General features: G+C 39.7%; 1 protein-coding gene across 1 annotated transcript in view; it reads right to left on the bottom strand.

Moving 5' to 3' along the window:
• LOC124802740 (oxysterol-binding protein-related protein 6-like) overlaps positions 1-19,694 on the bottom strand; it is a 265,800-nt gene that overhangs the window by 93,979 nt on the left and 152,127 nt on the right. Inside the window, exon 10 of the mRNA XM_047263723.1 lies at positions 7,652-7,905. Within this exon, the coding sequence (XP_047119679.1) occupies positions 7,652-7,905 (254 nt within the window). The remainder of the gene's footprint in view (positions 1-7,651; positions 7,906-19,694) is intronic.

Here is a 19,694-nt window from a genome sequence, read left to right as displayed (position 1 = left end):
TTACCCCTGTGACTGTCCCCACTGCAAGACTTGCTCTATGCACTCTTCTACAACCACCTATATCAGTTCTGTAACTGACAAAACATATACTATCAAACAGAGAGCCATCTGTGAAATGACACCTCATATACCACCTGTTACGTAAACACTGGCCTTTTACATCAACATGACTACTACCACATTCTCAGTTAAGATGAATGGTCATAGGCAGATTGTATATAATGACAACACACACACACACTATCTTGTTGTAGAGCATGCTCTGCAACATTACAGTTATGATGCTGTGTCTGTTTCACCACACGCGCAATATAGGTTTTTCCCCCAGACATCAGTTTCTCAGAACTCCACAGATGGAAACTAGCGCTACAACATGTCCTAGGTTTTCGCCATCCATCTGGTCTTAAATTACGTTAATTTCTTCTATCTCAGCATTTATTCCCAATGACTACTCCTTCCTTCACTCTGTTTCAGTTTTCTACATCTTTTATTTTCTGACCTGTCTATTTTTCACCCTCCCTCTCCCCCTCTGTTACGTACAATGAACTTAGCTTTTCCCTCTTATTAACTCGTGCATGATATTTTTGGAGCAATCTCTGTCTTGCGTATAACCCATCTTCCACAGCTCTCAGGTTTTCAAACCTCATCTGTTGCAGTCCCCAACAGTCAGTCTTTCCTTCTCATCCCCTCCAGTAACTCTCCCCCGAACACCAGTACTGGGTGACTTTTCCAAAATCTATCCCTTTTACTAAGCCTCTCCAGTCCTTTTCCTTCACCCCTCTTCCTTCCCCTTCAACCCTTCAGCCAGAAGAGGGAGCCACTGGTGACAAAAGCTTACACACACATCAAAAAAAGGTTCGCATCACCTTGGTTCCGAGAGTTCCGGAACCTGTACAGAAAACTGGAATGCAGATCAACATAAACATTACTTCTGTCCTTTTTATTGCTCATGAAAACCACACATTGCATGTTGTAATTCCATACAGTGAGACCTTTAGAGGTGGTGTCCAGATTGCTGTACACACCGGTACCTCTATTACTGAGTAGCATGTCCTCTTGCATTGATGCATGCCTGTATTTGTCGTGGCATACTATCCACACGTTCATCAAGGCACTGTTGGTCCAGATTGTCCCACTCCTCAATAGCGATTCAGCACAGATCCCTCAGAGTGGTTGGTGGGTGACGTCGTCCATAAACAGCCCTTTTCAATCAATCCCAGGCACGTTCGATAGGGTTCATGTCTGACAACTCTAGTCATGTGATGTCGTTATCCTGACGGAAGTCATTCACAAGATGTGCATGATGGGAGTGCGAACTGTCGTCCATGAACACAAATGCCTCACCAATATGCTGCCAATATGGTTGCACTATCCGTTGGAGGATGGCATTCATGTATCGTACAGCCATTATGGTGCCTACCATGACCACCTGCAGCATACGTAAACCCCACATAATGCCACCCCAAAACAGCAGGGAACCTCCAGCTTGCTGCACTCACTGGACAGTGTGTCAAGGTGTTCAGCCTGACTGGATTGCCTCTAAACACGTCTCCAATGATTGTCTGATTGAAAGCATATGCAACACTCATCAGTGAAGAGAACATGATGCCAAGCCTGAGCAGTCCATTCAGCATGTTGTTGGGTCCATCTGTACCGCACTGCATGGCGTCGTGGTTGCAAAGATGGACCTCGCCGTGGACGTCGGGAGTGAAGTTGCACATCATGCAGCTTATTGCGCACAGTTTGAGTTGTAACATGATGTCCTGTGGCTGCACGAAAAGCATTATTCAACATGGTGGCGTAGCTGTCAAGGTTCCTCCAAGCCATAATCCATAGGTAGAAGTCATCCACTGCAGCAGTAGCCCTTGGATGGCCTGAGCGAGGCGTGTCATCGATAAGTCCTGTCTCTCTCTATCTCCTCCATGTCCAAGCAACATCACTTTGGTTCACTCCGAGACCCCTGGACACTTCCCTTGTTGAGAGCCCTACCTGGCACAAAGTAACAATGTGGAAACATTCAAACTGTGGTATTGACTGTCCAGGCATGGTTGAACTACAGACAACAAGAGTCTTGTACCTCCTTCCTGGTGGAATGATTGGAACTGATTGGCTGTTGGACCCTGTCCGTCTAATAGGCGCTGCTCATGCATAGTTGTTTACATCTCTGGGCGGCTTTAGTGACATCTCTGAATGGTCAAAGCGACTGTGTCTGTGATACAATATCCACAGTCAATGTCTGTCTTCAGAAGTTCTGGGAACCAGGGTGATGCAAAACTGTTTTTGATGTGTGTATAAGTATAACCTTCTTTTAAGTGCGTGTTCTGCTGCCACCACTTAGGAAGTAGATTTATTTTATCTATCTAATTACATTACATTGTTTAAAAATTAGCTGACAGTTGTAAAGCATAGCTCCAAAGTTTTAAAATGCAGCACTGTGTAATCTGTGGTGACTTCAACATGAATTTCCTCACAAAAAGTAGATACAGTGAGGACCTTTTGAATCTTGCTACATCATCCAGCTTAAGGATTGAAGTAAAAGCTGCTACCCACATAACAGACATTTGCGAAACAGATCTAGATCAGTTTCTACTCAAGATGTGCTAAAAGTGCACTTCACTAAAAATTTTCAATGCAGGCTTTAGTGGCCAATTTGCTAAAATACTAAGCCTGAAAATAAAAGGCATTATTGCTAAGAAAGTGCTTTTAAGAACCACATGTAGGAGCTATAGCCAGGATAACGAACTACTTGAGTAGAAAGAACAATGGTCACATATTTACAAAAACAGTGACATAAAAGAAAAATTCAACACTTTCATTGATACAATAACCTATTTCTTTCAAATGGCATTTCCACAGAAACTGTAATTTTAAAACAACCTGTTGGGTCACAAGGGGAATAAGGTTATAATTCCAGAAAAAAAAAAAGACTTCATAAAATATATAACATGAAAAACTCCTCACCTGAATTACATACGTATTATGCAAAACATTACAAAATACTAAGAAAAGAAATTTAAAAAAAAAAACAGTAACCTATGTAATGAACAACATCAATTCAGAAAAATGAGGTGAACAACAACGGCCATTTGTGAGTGCATCAATAGCATACAGACAGGAAACAGGAATTAACAAGAGTATTTACTGCTAGATGCAGGAAAAAATTGTTTTATTTTATGGCCAAATTTAGTGTTATTTATTTTGCCAAATTTGGTATAGTTTTTTGCCAAATTCAGGTTTTATTTTTGCCAAATTCAGAGCTATTTTCTTCATCACATCAAAGTTTGTTTGTGGCAAATTAACCATTATTTTAAGATCAGATATGAAGCTCAGCCTTTAGGAGATTAGAAGTCAAAATGCAATTTTAACATTTGGTAAGGATCACTTAAGAATATTAGTGAACTGTCATCCTGAGATTTATAACGTTTTTCCACTCCCAAATTACAAATTGTGTGTTATCGTGTAAGCATCACAGACTTCACGTTATTTCATTAAAAACTGCAAGTTTCACATTATTTTTCATGTTACCACTTTCACAAAATTTTCCTGTCCCTATTCATTGACCCATCAAAAGCTTTTGATACAGCAGATCATAAGCCTCTGCTGTCAAAGCTTGAAAAATAAAGTATTTGACGTCTGTTCAACAACTGGATCAATTCTTTCCTGAGCAATCATAAGCAAGAACATGTATCAAGCACACAAATGTCAGTCTACAAGCTATTTCTAAACAATTTTACAGCTATAAACTAACTAAATATGGTGCATCCCAAGGATCAGTAAACGGACCTCTTCTGTTCCTTCCTTAAAGTGGATGCTAATAAAATTATCATATCTGCTGAAGACTCCATAATTCCATTAAAAGGAGAAAATAAGGAAGAATAACAGGAACCTGTCTCAAAACAACTTAGCAACTGGACACACAACAATCAACTTGACATAAATAGTACAAAAACTAATGCACTAAAATTCCACAATGATCCCAAAAGGATATGTACATTCAGTTTGTGTCTATCAACAATGAGCTTGTCGTTAATAGTACAGAAATCAAATTCTCAGGACTGCAGTTGCAAAGCAATGCAAAATGAAATACACATATTGAGTACCTCAACACAAAACTGAGCAAGCCAGGTTACGTTTTGTGTTCACTAAAATCCTGATGCAGTGAGAAAACAATGATGAAGACATATCATGCGTACTTTCATTCTTGCACTAAGGGGGAAAACTGCATTAGGAGCCTGATTCACACTGATTTTTGAGACTTTTTTAGGATTGGAAGAATTAATTAGAATTTAATCAAATTTTGACATCATTTCATTCATACTTCGAACAGTTTTTGTGAACTTTTTTGGATAATTTTAGCCAAAAATAGCAAAGTTACACTGTGATGTCTGATGAAGGTTGTGAGTATAGTTCTACAACTGCGTGAAGTGTAGCAATTCTGATTCTCATCTGAAATCGAAAAGGTTTTGTTTTCATTAATAATTTATTTTCCAAGAAAATGGACCTCAATGCAGGTGAAAATAACGAAAAAAATTAAATTTTGTAGGTGCTGCAACAATTTACTTCGATTTCCATGATTTTTTCCCTCTAATAATGCAAAGAAAAATACCCTCAAAGTCATGATATCATCTCGCAAGGTGGTTCATATAATTCATAATTTTATAAAGAGTCATACTGTCAATTTTCAAAATGAACGGTTCTATACTTCCTAAGTTATACTGCATCCAAATGTGAAAAGAGTCATGACAAGATAAAAATCTTGCGATTCCATCACCATATAGTAAGCCGCCTTCTTCGCCATAGCCTTCATTCTGCGCTTGCAGCAGTGCTTTCCGATCTTCCTTAGATTCCAATGAACTACATTTATTCTGCCAGCTCACGCACTGGTTATCCATTTGTTTGGCATAATTGAAGCTTTGCGTGCCTGTTACAATTCTTGCCTCGTTCATGACCATCAGAAGGGATGAATTTCCTTCATTGAATAAGCCCGCTGCTAAATACGATGCCAATTCCATGACTTTTAGTCCAGACTGCAAGTGTTTAGGTGCTAATAGCCAAATAGTGGAATTAAAACTTTCATTTGCAGTTTGTATGTGGCCGCCTAAACATCTCTCCAGTAATTCATCCCTTGACAAATCTGTGCACGAGCCTGTACCTGTTGTGCACTCGGTTCTATGCTCATAAAATCTAAATGAATGCAGATTTCGCCTTGAAATTTTGACAGAATATTCTTGGATAGTTAGGCTAACGATTTATGCAATTTTTAAAAAATCAGCATTTTTGAACCTCTTAATGTGATTTCCCCCCTTAAATATTGGGTCACTTTCTGGGGAAAAAAGTAAAGCGGTTATCAGCTCTTTCAAAGTGCAAAAAAGGGTACTGGTACTGGCATTCCTCCTTTACCGTGTATATACATAAATGTAACAGGTAAGGTCTGGAGATTATTAAAAAATGTTATCACTTTACCACACAAAACAAAGACTTACATGTGACAAAATCAACATATCCCTGTGTCAAAACTGTACTTTCCACACGGAAGTTAAAACTTTATAAAAAAATTCTTGAAAATACAACAGTAATAACTGGGGTCAGAACATTCAGAAAATTTTTAAAGTCATAATTACAGCATCACTGCTTTTCCTCCATAGAAGAATGCTTAAATTTGTGAAGTACGCTAAATAAATATTTAATGTATGAAATGTATTATTGTAATCTTAAATAAGTATGCATAGAAATCACAAATACTTATACACCAACTTGACCAATGCCTTATGCATATGCTGCTTTTGTAGACAACAGAAAGAATAAAACACAATTTTACAATCTACCACAGATCAGTGATGCTAATGTATCCATGTTTGGTATTTTCATTTAACATATCCTACAACACCACAAAAAGTGGACTGTTGGACAGATCTTTTTAGCTAACAGAATTACCACAAAGGATAATAAGAGGCATTATGTTTAGGACTGTAAGAAGAAAAGAAGTTAATGATCTGCTTAAACTTACTTAATCTATCATCTAATGGGAAGGCCACAAACCTCTCATTTAGCTGACATGAACTACTTGAACCAGTGGAGGATAACCGTGCACAGCATTTAATAACTAGGAGCCAACAGTTTACCACCATGTTTGTATTCCTCTCTATCAGGAATTATATCTCAAAAGTGTGCCCGATATTCTGCCACTCAAGAAATAAAGTGACTGTTTCATTATGAAAATGCTATATTATAGATGGTCCAGCCACATTAATGTGACCTCTGCCTATATTCAACATAAATGTGCAATAATCACTCACAGACAGCAGGTGGCTCCATTGGTAGTGGAGGGCATATAAAGAATGTTGAGCTGACACAGAAAACAGTGCACTCATTGTTGTAATGTGGAAAGGAGTAATTTATCTGCTGTCCAAAAGGCCACGATCATTGGCTTTCAGGCCAAGGGTGAGAGAATTTCGGAACTGGCCAAGTTTGTAAACTGTTTGCATCCGGTCATGTTAGAGTATAATGTGAACAGTAAAATGCACTCTCCAAACTGGCAACAAGGCAACTGTGGTGCACCACAGGCCACAGATGACAGGAATGAGCAATAGCTGAGGAGATTTGGACGGGTGAATAGACATTCAACTGTTGAGCAACTGACTGCCCAGGTGAACCAAGTCACTACCAACAATGTCTCCTCAATGACAGTTCAGCAAATGTTTCTGTAAATGGGCCTCCATGGCAGGCACCTGGTTCACGCATTCATGCTGACAGCTATTCATCAGTGACAAAGGGTGGAATTTACATGCCAACACCGCAACTGGAATGGCAAAAGGTGGCCTTTTTGGATGAATCACACTTTATCCTCTATTGGACAGATGGCCATTGGCACGTACGGTGTGAAACATCAAGTAAACATCTCGTAACGGTCCCAGCTGACAGATAAAGTGTTAGGTCTGGCGAATGTTTTTGTGGTATTCACTTGGCGATCTCTTCATTCTGGAATGTGCACTGGATCAACACAACCATGCATTTATCCTCTGGGACCACATCCACCTATACATGCAGTTTATTTTTCCTCAGCACAATGTCATCTACCAGCAGGACAATGAAACATGTCACACAGCTGGCAGTGCATGCGCGCAGTTCAAAGAGCACCAGGATGAGTTTACCATACTTCCCTGGCCACCAAACTCCCCAGGTTTAAACCCAATTGAGAATCTGTAGGACTGTCGAGAAACCTAGTGTAACTGGCCACAGCACTGGAGTCTCCATGACACCACATCCCTTTCAGTACCTTCCAGAACTTCACTAACACTCTTCCTGCACATCTTGCAGCACTCCATGCTGCAAAAGGTGGTTATTCACACTTCTGACACATGGTGACAGTATGATTGGACAGTGTACAAATGTGTTCAAAACAGTGAAAGAAACACAATTAAATGCCTTAACTTGAGAATTAGGTTTTGGTGTCACCAAAGTTTTCAACATATGGGTATCTTCTGAGTGACAGCACCTGCTGCTGGCATAAATGGTAAAGTCATCCTCACAGGTAGGTATTTTCACATACAATTTAAAACTCGAAAGAGCAGAAATGTTATAATTTTCTTCCTCGATTCCTTTCCAGTAAAACCAGCACTATGTAGAGCACACAAATTAGTGTATTAATTACCTCAGAAGCAGGTCCTATTGAGGAGAGGTCACTCAGATCTGCAACATCATGAATGCGTTGCAGTCGTTGGCGTAATTCCCCATTTTGCTGTATTGCCTGACTCAGAGCCGTTCGAAGAGCTGCAACCATTCCACTTCCAGATGTTGCCATGCTGCTCGCATTTAGAGAACCACTGCTGTCAGACTCGAGAGCAGATTTCAGTCGGTCACGCTCAGTGGACAAAGTGTACAAGGCTGACTTGAGGCTGCTGTGAACTGTATACGGAACACACATTACAAACAAAACCAGCCTATTCGTCATATCTTATCATCTTAATCTCGATTACAGAAGGCTACAGAAATTACAAAAAATGCTTCCTGTCACATCTAGTGCTTTGCATACATAACAAAGAAGATAAAAAAAATTCTCGCAGGCAGCACTTCTGGCCAGAAGATGAAATATTCAGTACTGCTGATACACACAAATTATTACATAAAATTGTCCAAATTTTGATGTTTTTTATTAACACTTTATTAATTTGTTATATGTTTATCATAAGATGGAAAAACAATCAGTTATTACAGTGCCAATAAAAAAGCAGCAAAAGCTTGGAAGAATTTAAGTAATATGTCATTCTTCAGCCTCACACAGCCTATCAGAAAGGAAACTTGAATTTCACACATAGGTTTGTAGGTCAAAAAGAAGGGCATGGCAGGGCACTCAGTCAATTAACTTAAGTACAAATAAAAAGAAATATGCATGATTAATAAAATATGTAAAGTAAAACATTATTTTATGAATTTAGTGGAAGTAGATGTTGCTACACACATTTCCACACACGCAGTGATAGCAAGAAGGGTCATTAATTCAAGAAATGTTGTCTTATTGGAAGAATAACTGGCAATTGGAAATAGATTATATTAATTGTTATTCTTATACAAAAATAGGATAGTAACACCTGTGCTGTGAATAGTAGCTTGAAATTTATTTTGCTTTTCAACATAATCACTACGTAAATTCAAACACGTCTCATTGATTGACAAGGCACTGAAGGCTTGTAATAAATAATTCTCATAACAGCTGGTTGCACCCCAATAAGTGGCCTCTTGAGCTACAGGCTTCAACATTTTCAAAGTGCTTTCCATCCAGATAATTTTCAAGAGGTACAAACAGATGAAACTCATGGAAGCTATGTTGAGGCTGTAAAGTGGATGTTCCAAGTGTTCTCAATGAATGTATGTCTGCAATAATGCCTGTTGTCTGAAGTCCAGGTAATTTGTGGCATACAGCCTATCATAATTATAGCAGAGTGACATAGTATGATACAGTATTAATAGTCTCCCTACAAGGCTGGAATTTCAGCAATAACACACCCAGCACATCCCAAGATACAATCTTCATAACCTTGCATGCTGAAAGAACCATTTGAACTTGTTTTCTAGAGATGAAGGATTCTTCCATTCCATTAGTCAGGATAGTAGCGGTCAATCCATGATTTGGCCCATGAGATGGTCCATCTTAGGAAATAAACTGCTGCTTCAGTGTAACCCATTAGGTGCTGCATTGTTAAGCCCAATCTCTTCCATTTGTGCTCTGAAGTCAACCAGTGGGGGATCCAATTCACACAAACTTTATGAAAATTCAGCCATTTACAAATGATGATACACAAATTTCTATGAGAACAAACAGGAAGAAGTGCAGTTATCAAAACTTATATTAATATTTTCATCGATAAGTTCTTCCACATGTTACAAAGTGGCCTCACAAGATGGGCAGGATACAGGATGAAGGATCAGTTTCCAACTATGTGGAAATTGTATTTGCAAAAGTGAATCACACAAACCAACAGTTTTGCATCAAGGTATTTGCTAAATGAGAAGTGTGGTGACAGCCAATTGATATAGAGATTGCAATGAGATCAATCAACTTTCTGTGCTCACGGGTTTAAATCCAACTTGCTACAATATTCTTTTATTTTTGGTAAGAGAATGGAAGCTGCCATGAAATTTATTTATTGTTATTTTAATCAAGATAAACTTTATGTAAAATAAGGATAAGTGATTAGTGTAAGAGTGTGTGAACTTTCACCATACATGTTTGTTTGTGTGTGCAGACTGCATGTTTTGTTTTGGTTTTTAAGTTTTTTCTCATAAAATACATTATCTTGTTTTACGGAGCTGGATACGAAAACTGACCAAAAGAGTTCTGCACTTACCACACACACACACACACACACACACACACATACACACACACACACACACACTACACCAGAAAAGATAAATATACAGTTTTTGAGTGTTCAATTAATGGCCCATCTTAGATTAATACATTAATACACAATAAGTATTAACAAAACATCACTAAAATAAGCAAAGCTTGCACACCCTTCTCAAAATCCTTCAAGAGAGACATAAAGAACGGTTGCCTCACACATAATCAGCTGTCAGCCTCAATATTTCACACTATGTTATCACAGGCATAGTACACATTGAAATCAATCACCAAGAGGAGTGTCTTCATAAACAGAAACCCAGCTTGCTTTGCATCATGTGGGAAGTAGGAAATATCTGGGTGCAGGAAAAATGGCTTTCTTTTAGTTTGCTGGATACAGATGATTTCTCTGCTTTTACAATAAATATAATACGACAGACTCTGCTCTGAAGGCTTACCACAACATGGACAGGACTTGTGAACAAGTGAGTTTTCAAGAAACAGAGGCAGAGGCGCACTGGGGAGTGGTAAGAGGGGAGATGGAGGCAGTAATTGCTTAACACTTTTTGTTGAATAATGTCAAATTTACACTGCTAAGAGCTGCTGATGAATCTACATCTACATCCATACTCCACAAGCCACCTGACGGTGTGTGGTGGAGGGTCCTTGAGTACCTCTATCGGTTCTCCCTTCTATTTCAGTCTCGTATTGTTTGTGGAAAGAAAGATTGTCAGTATACCTCTGTGTGGGCTCTAATCTCTCTGATTTTACACTCATGGTCTCTTCGCGAGATGTACAAAGGAGGGAGCAATATACTGCTTGACTCGACTCCTCGATAAAGGTATGTTCTCGAAACTTCAACAAAAGTCTGTACCGAGCTACTGAGCGTCTCTCCTGCAGAGTCTTCCACTGGGGTTTATCTATCATCTCCATAACTGTTTCGAAATCACTAAATGATCCTGTAATGGATCACTCTGCTCTCTGTTGGATCTTCTCTCTCTCTTCTATCAACCCTATCTGGTATGGATCCCACACTGGTGAGCAGTATTCAAGCTGTGGGCGAACAAGTGTACTGTAACCTCCTTCCTTTGTTATCGGTCTGCATTTCCTTAGGATTCTTTCAATGAATCTCAGTTCATCATCTGCTTTATCGGCAATTAATTTTATATGGTCATTCCATTTTTAATCACTCCTAATGCCTACTCCCAGATAATTGATGAATTAACTGCTTCCAGTCACTGACCTGCTATATTGTAGTTAAATGATAAAGGATCTTTCTTTCTATGTATTTGCAGCACATTACACTTGTCTACATTGAGATTCAATTGCCATTCCCTGCACCAAGCGTAAATTTGTTGCAGATCCTCCTGCATTTCAGTACAATTTTCCACTGTTACAACCTCTTGATATACTACAGCATCATTCACAAAAAGCCTCAGTGAGCTTCTGATGTTATCCACAAGGTCATTTATATATATTGTGAATAGCAATGGTCCTACGACACTCCCCTGTGGCACACCTGAAATCACTCTTACTTTGGAAGGCTTCTCTCCATTGAGATTGACATGCTGCGTTCTGTTATCTAGGAACTCTTCAATCCAATCACACAATTGGTCTGATAGTCCATTTGCTCTTACTTTTTTCATTAAACGACCGTGGGGAACTGTATCAAATGCCTTGCCGAAGTCAAGAAACACGCCATCTACCTGGGAACCCATGTCTAAGGCCCTCTGAGTCTCGTGGAGCTGGGTTTCACACACTTGTTTGTTTCGAAACCCATGCTGGTTCCTACAGAGTAGATTTCTAGTCTCCAGAAAAGTCATTATACTCGAACATAATATGTGTTCCAAAATTCTACAACTGATCGATGTTAGAGATATAGGTCTATAGTTCTGCACATCTGTTCGACGTCCCTTCTTGAAAACAGGGATGACCTGTGCCCTTTTCCAATCTTTTGGAAAGCTACACTCTTCTACAGACCTACGGTACACCGCTGTAAGAAGGAGGGAAAGTTCCCTTGCATACTCTGTGTAAAATCGAACTGGTATCCCATCACGTCCAGCGGCCTTTCCTCTTTTGAGCGATTTTAATTGTTTTTCTATCCCTCTGTCATCTATTTCGATATCTACCATTTTGTCATCTGTGCGACAATCTAGAGAAGGAACTACAGTGCAGTCTTCCTCTGTGAAACAGCTTTGGAAAAGACATTTAGTATTTCACCCTTTAGTCTGTCATCCTCTGTTTCAGTACCATTTTGGTCACAGAGTGTCTGGACATTCTGTTTTGATCCACCTACTGCTTGGACATAAGACCAAAATTTCTTAGGATTTTCTGCCAAGTCAGTACATAGAACATTACTTTCGAATTCGTTGAATGCTTCTCGTATACCCCTCCTCACACTACATTTCACATCGTGTAATTTTTGTTTGTCTGTAAGGCTTTGGGTATGTTTATGTTTGCTGTGAAGTTCCCTTTGCTTCCGTAGCAGTTTTCTAACTCAGTTTTTGTACCATGGTGGCTCTTTTCCATCTCTTACAATCTTGCTTGGCACACACTCATCTAATGCATACTGCATGATGGTTCTGAACTTTGTCCACTGATCCTCAACACTATCTGTACTTGAGATAAAACTTTTGTGTTGAGCCATCAAGTACTCTGAAATCTGCTTTTTGTCACTTTTGCTAAACAGAAAAATCTTCCTACCTTTTTTAATATTTCTATTTACGGCTGAAATCACCGATGCTGTAACCGCTTTATGATCGCTGATTCCCTGTTCTGTGTTAACTGTTTCAATTAGTTCAGGTCTGTTTGTCACCAGAAGGTCTAATATGTTATCGCCACGAGTCAGTTCTCTGTGTAACTGCTCAAGGTAGTTTTCAGATAATGCACTTAAAAAATTTTCTCTGAATTCTTGTCCTTGTCACCCATGATAAGCATCTGAGTCTCCCAGTCTATATCTGCTAAATTAAATCTCCACCCAAAACTATAACATGGATGGGAAATCTACTCGAAATATTTTCCAAATTTTCCTTCAGGTGTTCTGCCACAACAGCTGCTGAGCCAGGGGGCCTATAGAGACATCACATTACCATGTTTGAGCCTGCTTTAACTGTGACCTTCACCCAAATTATTACACATTTCGGATCTCCATCAATTTTCCTCAATACTATTGCACTTTTTATTGCTATAAACACACCTCCCCCTTCACCGTCCAGCCTGTCTCTGCGGTATACATTCCAATCTGAGTTTAAAATTTCATTACTCTTTAAATCTGGTTTCAGCCACTAGTACTATGTGGGCATTGTGACCGTTTATTAATGAGAGCAGTTCTGGGACCTTTCTATAGACGCTCCTCCAGTTTACTATTACCACATTAATACTGTCATTCCCTGTTGTGTTTTGCCTACTGCTACCTTGTCGCGTCTCAGGAGGCATCTTGTCAGGCCTAGGGAAGGAATTCCTAACCTAAAAAACCCACATGTGCACTCCACACATACTCCACTACCCTTGTAGCTGCTTCCTGCGTGTAGTGCACGCCTGAACTATTCAGGGGGACCCTAAATTTCTCCACCCGATAGCGGAGGTCGGGAAATTTGCACCCCAGATCTCCACAGAATCATATGAGCCTCTGGTTTAAGCCTTCCACTCGGCTCCAAACCAGAGGACCACGATCGGTTCTGGGGATGACACTACAAATAGTTAGCTCAGATTCCACCCCACGAGTGAGGCTTTCCGCCTTCACCAACTCCGCCAACCGCCTGTACGAACTGAGGATGACCTCTGAACCCAGACGGCAGGAGTCATTGTTGCCGACATGAGCAACAATTTGCAGTTGGGTCACCCAGTGCTCTCTATCGACGCCGGCAGGGCCTCCTCCACATCTCGGATGAAACCCCCCCGGCAAGCAGACAGAGTGAACACTGGCCTTCTTCCCTGACCTTTCCGCTATTTCCCTGAGGGGCTCCATCACCCGCCTAACATTGGAGCTCCCAATTACTAATAAACCCCTCCCCCCCGTGTGCCTGCTCAGACCTTGCTTAAGGAGCAGCCACATGTCCACTCACAGGCAGAGTGGGCGATGACACACAGCCAGCCTCCACATTGACCCTCCACCTTGTGCGACGCGAATGCCGCTGAATCTGCCACTCCCCTTGGGGAGAGGGTGGCCCAACCGCATCCGATACTCGCGAAAATGTCTCGACAGCAGGGACCGTGGGTGAAGCATGTAACACCTGGGGTGTACCATGTGATGCACCAGATTCCCTACTGCCACTACACTCCGAGGCAGCAGCCTGAAGATGGCTGACCATGGCCATCAGCACGTTCAGCTGTTCGCGAACAGTGGCCAGCTCCTCCTGCATCTGTACACAGCAGTCACACATCCTATCCATTCTAGGAAATCTACAATTTACTGTAGAGTTAAGTAATCAACTTTTAACTAGACTGCTAATTCACTAAAGGTGGCTGATAGCTGACTAAACTGTGGTTACTAGACACTTCTTGTTGGAAACAATGAAAATAAGCACTAACTGTCTCTGGACTGTGTTCAAAACAAAAACTAAATCTATGGAACAGTATTACTAGTACTTGAAAATTAAAGCTTCCTAAAAGCAAAAACACAATGAAAAAGAAGTGACATGTAAGGAAAACACAGTTAATACTTACATTTACGTAGCTTGCTACATAGGAGATCTGAAGCAGACTGCAGTTACGATGACAATTCTTTACTCACAATCTGTTTCTATCGTCAAACCATCATGAGGTATTGAAACTTCTGGGAAGATTAAAACCGTGTGCCGCACTGAGACTCGAACTCAGAACCTTTGCCTTTCGCAGGCAGGTGCTTAATCTGCCAGAAAGTTTAATATCACACTCCGCTGCAGAGTGAAAATCTCATTCTGGATCGTCAAGTATTCTTTATACCAAGGAAGAGAACACATGAGACACGCTTAAATACAATGCCACATACACATTTAGTCATTTATAACAGCTTCCAAACCAGTATTAAATCTGTGGCGCCAAGTAACATAAAATCCTTACCATGTCATTGAAATTAAGTGTACAAAACAAAGTAATGGGGCTGACAATGTTCATACAAGCAATGAAAAACTTAAATATCATGTGTTTGCATAATGTTTGTATTTGTATACTATTGATGGCAGGTAACACTATACAAAAGCATTATATTGAAGTATTTTGTTATACATATGAGAACACTTCATTTTTTGCTCTAACTTCAGTGACGCAGCATAGATTCTATCCTATTTGACAGAACAGTTTTAATATTGTTATGAACAATACCATAAATGACTATAAACATGTACCGGTATGTAGAATTATATTAACAGTTTAACATGAAACGTATCTCGCGTGTTCTCTTCCTTGCCAGACACAATACATCATACAAAATTGTTGAGGCTTTTGTGGCCACTTGTTGACAAACTGCCAAAAAATCATTAGATGAACGTCGGCCGAAGAACCCGAGACAGAAGCCAGTAGGCAGTTTGGGCACAATACATCATGATGATCTTAAGACTGAAAGTAATTATGAATAAAGATTTATTTATCAGTAGCTCTTGGCAGTTGAAATATGTCATTTTTCAAATTTATACAACTTGTAGTGTATCAGTTTGTAAAAAAAGTTCACATTCACTAAAAAATGGATAATACATTTTGTGAGAAGAGCATACAAAAAACACAGCCAGCACTTATTATTCAAAGAAGGTTGGAACTCCAAAACAGTTACCAAAAACTACTTTAAGCAACACCAAATTTTACCAATTTGTTGGTAAAGGACCCCAACTCTCCTTTTGTTAAGTCATATTCCATTTCATCAAACCTCCTGCCTCTGCCACCCCCCCCCCCTCCCGCCCCCCCGTCCCCCAATTAACCCCACCCTTGACCGACTTCTAGAATTGCCCCTGACAGCATCACTCTTAAGTAGCACGAACACACAAACATGGAAAGTTAGTAGTTAAATTAATATACATAGTGTTGCTACAAGAAAAGCAAGGCTTTCAGATATAATATTGGTCTCTAAGGTTAATAAGCTGCAAGAAAAGCTAACCTTTCGCATATAATGTTGATCTTTTTTGCGTGTGTTACGCTTCATGATACATCACACAAATGTGCCAGTAAAATTTTTAACAATGACATAAATGTCTGAACTTCAGGGTTCAAAATTCTTCTAAATGGCTCATCATCAAAGAGTTGATTTTTAAATGAGAGTCAAAAGCTCTGTGATTTAAGAAATTCATGGTACATTGTCACACATAGTTCAACTTACGTAAAAGGATATTTACTTTGAAAGTATCGCTCTTCAAACCACCATTCACAATGTTTTACCGCAACCTGTTAGAAATAGGTTTGTTTCACCAGTTGCCAGAGAGCGCAGATAATAGGCGACACTGTGCTTGTGCAGCTACCACAACGAACGTGTAAAACATTGAAAGATCATACATTGTGTCATAAAAGACACAAGACAACAGACGATACTCCAAGAGCATCAGAAATTCGTGAACCATACTAAAATGTGCACATTTAAAGTGCATACTTAAAGTGCACATTTGTATGTCCAGATTCCCAATGAAGCAGACCTCAACCTGATATTAAGCTTTTCAGTGTGGTTTTCGGGATGTAAATTTTCTTGGAGCACCAATAATGTATTATATCATGTTTGGTTCTTTATTATGGCATAATGCCATACGTGCTAGAAGATGAAAACGTGCCCTTGAAATGCAGCAAACAGTTGAAACCAGCCAGTACTGTGGAATTAAACATTTCGTTTCAAATACATTGTCTGCGTCTGTGGAAAAGGTTAATAAAAGCCAAATTTCTTTAGCAAACAAACAAAAATAACTTCATTTTTCTGCAAGGCAATTAATGCTTGATTGTCATAAAGGTGGAAGTAAAATAAAATCTGAAACTAATAACGTATTTTAGCCTTCCGTAATTATGTGAATGTATTTTAATTCCCTTGATAGCTCTTGGACACAGATATTCATTTCGTTTTCATATGACGTGAGAGTAAACGAAGGGGAAACAGCAAAAACACTAAATGTAAACACGGGTCATATGGAAACTACTCACTATAGCTCAGAATGCTCTTTGCATCAGCCCCGGATCTACGATATTTGCGTACCAGGTCAATACTTAAAAAAATAAAAATAAAAATTTAAAAAAAATCGAATTTTCAAAGTAATGTTCATCTTGTAGCGCACATCTTTCTGAAAAGTCTGAAACAAAAAACATATGTGTTCGAGGAAATCTAAGACATGTTATTTGGTCTTAAGCGTGCCAAAGTGCAGTGCCACACCTCTTTATATAGCATTCTTCTATCGCACATCACTGTATTTTGCTCTATGGGATTGAAACGTGCATATTCTGTAATGGATGTCATCAAACTATATTCAGGACAGTGGAAATTGAAATGTCCTTTGGTGCCTCTCCTGCTCCCATTTGGCCAGTTTGACAGCCTGCCTCTCTCTCTCTCTCTCTCTCTCTCTCTCTCTCTCTCTCTCTTTTTTTAAATCTCGCAATTAATAGCAGATGGGATTATTTGTAATCAGAAGAACAAGAACTCTTCAGAAAATTTGCATTCTTTATTGCCTATTAGCTAATAACTTCCTGTTTTGTGTGACATAAAATTAAATATATTATACATAAAAACAATACAGACAAGAGACAAGCAAGGAAGTCCACATTTCTTCAGTTCTTAGCTCCTAGAATTTTTTTCTCTCTATCCTTGCTACAGCTTTACATGGTGTGCTTTCCTTTCTGCGAAAGAATCTATTACCTCATCAAAGTTCATCAAACGTTTCGCTACATGAAAAATCGAAATGTCGTTATCTAATACTGAAAAAGCTGTTAATACTAATAATACCCAAGACTGGTCTGGTTTCTCAATCTGATTACGTCTATTTTGTCACTGTCTGCTAGATAAAACAAAATAGGCCTTTCTAATATTGCAGAAATTTTGTAACACACACCAAATAAATGAGGCTGTTTTGGCACAGATGGTCATTATTATAACATGACAGAATATAATTCACAAAGTACCAACATCAAACGCCTATTAGGCCTACTACAATCAAAAAGCTTTATGTTAGGAAATAGCTTCACACTTCATTCATACGCACCAGTTTCTCAAGCATGAGATCGAAAAGTAGTATACTGAAATTTTTATATAAATTTGGAATTGTCTTACTCTTCCATAATATTTGTGATGTCCTTGTTTCCTCTCCTTCCTCATTCTAACAAACAATCTTGCATCACCAATTCTGTAGCTATTCCTGCCATTGTCAAAATTTGTTCACCGATTAACTTCAGTAGCCCTGCCAGAATCAAAGGTTTAGTTATCTCGCGATTATTTTCCAGTTAGGCATTGTTACATGTTCTTACAACGCGTTTTCCGTGTTACTTCCAGAACAGAACTTAAGCAACTGCTTACCAGGGCCTGTGCAACCGGTCCTTACTAGTGTAGCAATCTGGCCTAAAATTTTCTGTCAAAATTTCATTTTCTTGGATATACCAAGAAGAAAATGGTAATCTTTCTCATCTGTTATTCCTGTTAGTCATTTATTTCCATTCTGGTAGTCTGAATCTATGGATTTCGCTAGTAATTATAACAATGCTGATCATTCTCTAACCCAATCAACCACATAATCTGACAGCAATTGGCATTCATCCGTTTGGCTTTACTCCGCTCAGCTCGTATAGCCCCGTACCCTTTTTTCTGCGGAAAGTTTATTTCTAGATGTGATGAAGATTTACCTGACAGAAACATCACGTACCGCATGCATGCATCCAAAAATCAACTTATAATTCATTCAGAAATCAACTTAAAATGTGTTCAAAAATGATCAAAAACCAACAGGGATGCATGTCATAATCATATGAACAATCTATCTAAAAACAAAGATGATGTGACTTACCATATGAAAGTGCTGGCAGGTCGACAGACACACAAACAAACACAAACATACACACAAAATTCAAGCTTTCGCAACAAACTGTTGCCTCATCAGGAAAGAGCGGAGGAGAGGGAAAGACGAAAGGATGTGGGTTTTAAGGGAGAGGGTAAGGAGTCATTCCAATCCCAGGAGCGGAAAGACTTACCTTAGGGGGAAAAAAAGGACGGGTATACACTCGCGCGCACACACACACATATCCATCCACACATATACAGACACAAGCAGACATATTTAAAGACAAAGAGTTTGGGCAGAGATGTCAGTCGAGGCAGAAGTGCAGAGGCAAAGATGTTGTTGAATGAAAGGTGAGGTATGAGTGGCGGCAACTTGAAATTAGCGGAGATTGAGGCCTGGTGGATAACGGGAAGAGAGGATATATTGAAGGGCAAGTTCCCATCTCCGGAGTTCGGATAGGTTGGTGTTAGTGAGAAGTATTCAGATAACCCGGACGGTGTAACACTGTGCCAAGATGTGCTGGCCATGCACCAACGCATGTTTAGCCACAGGGTGATCCTCATTACCAACAAACACTGTCTGCCTGTGTCCATTCATGCAAATGGACAGTTTGTTGCTGGTCATTCCCACATAGAATGCGTCACAGTGTAGGCAGGTCAGTTGGTAGATCTCGTGGGTGCTTTCACACGTGGCTCTGCCTTTGATCGTGTACACCTTCCGGGTTACAGGACTGGAGTAGGTGGTGGTGGGAGGGTGCATGGGACAGGTTTTACACCGGGGGCAGTTACAAGGGTAGGAGCCAGAGGGTAGGGAAGGTGCTTTGGGGATTTCATAGGGATGAACTAAGAGGTTACGAAGGTTAGGTGGACGGCGGAAAGACACTCTTGGTGGAGTGGGGAGGATTTCATGAAGGATGGATCTCA

Source organism: Schistocerca piceifrons, chromosome 6, assembly GCF_021461385.2.
Source record: "Schistocerca piceifrons isolate TAMUIC-IGC-003096 chromosome 6, iqSchPice1.1, whole genome shotgun sequence".
Classification (NCBI taxonomy): domain Eukaryota; kingdom Metazoa; phylum Arthropoda; class Insecta; order Orthoptera; family Acrididae; genus Schistocerca; species Schistocerca piceifrons.
Note: the sequence above shows the minus strand (reverse complement) of the source record. Positions and strands in the feature narration are given on the sequence as shown.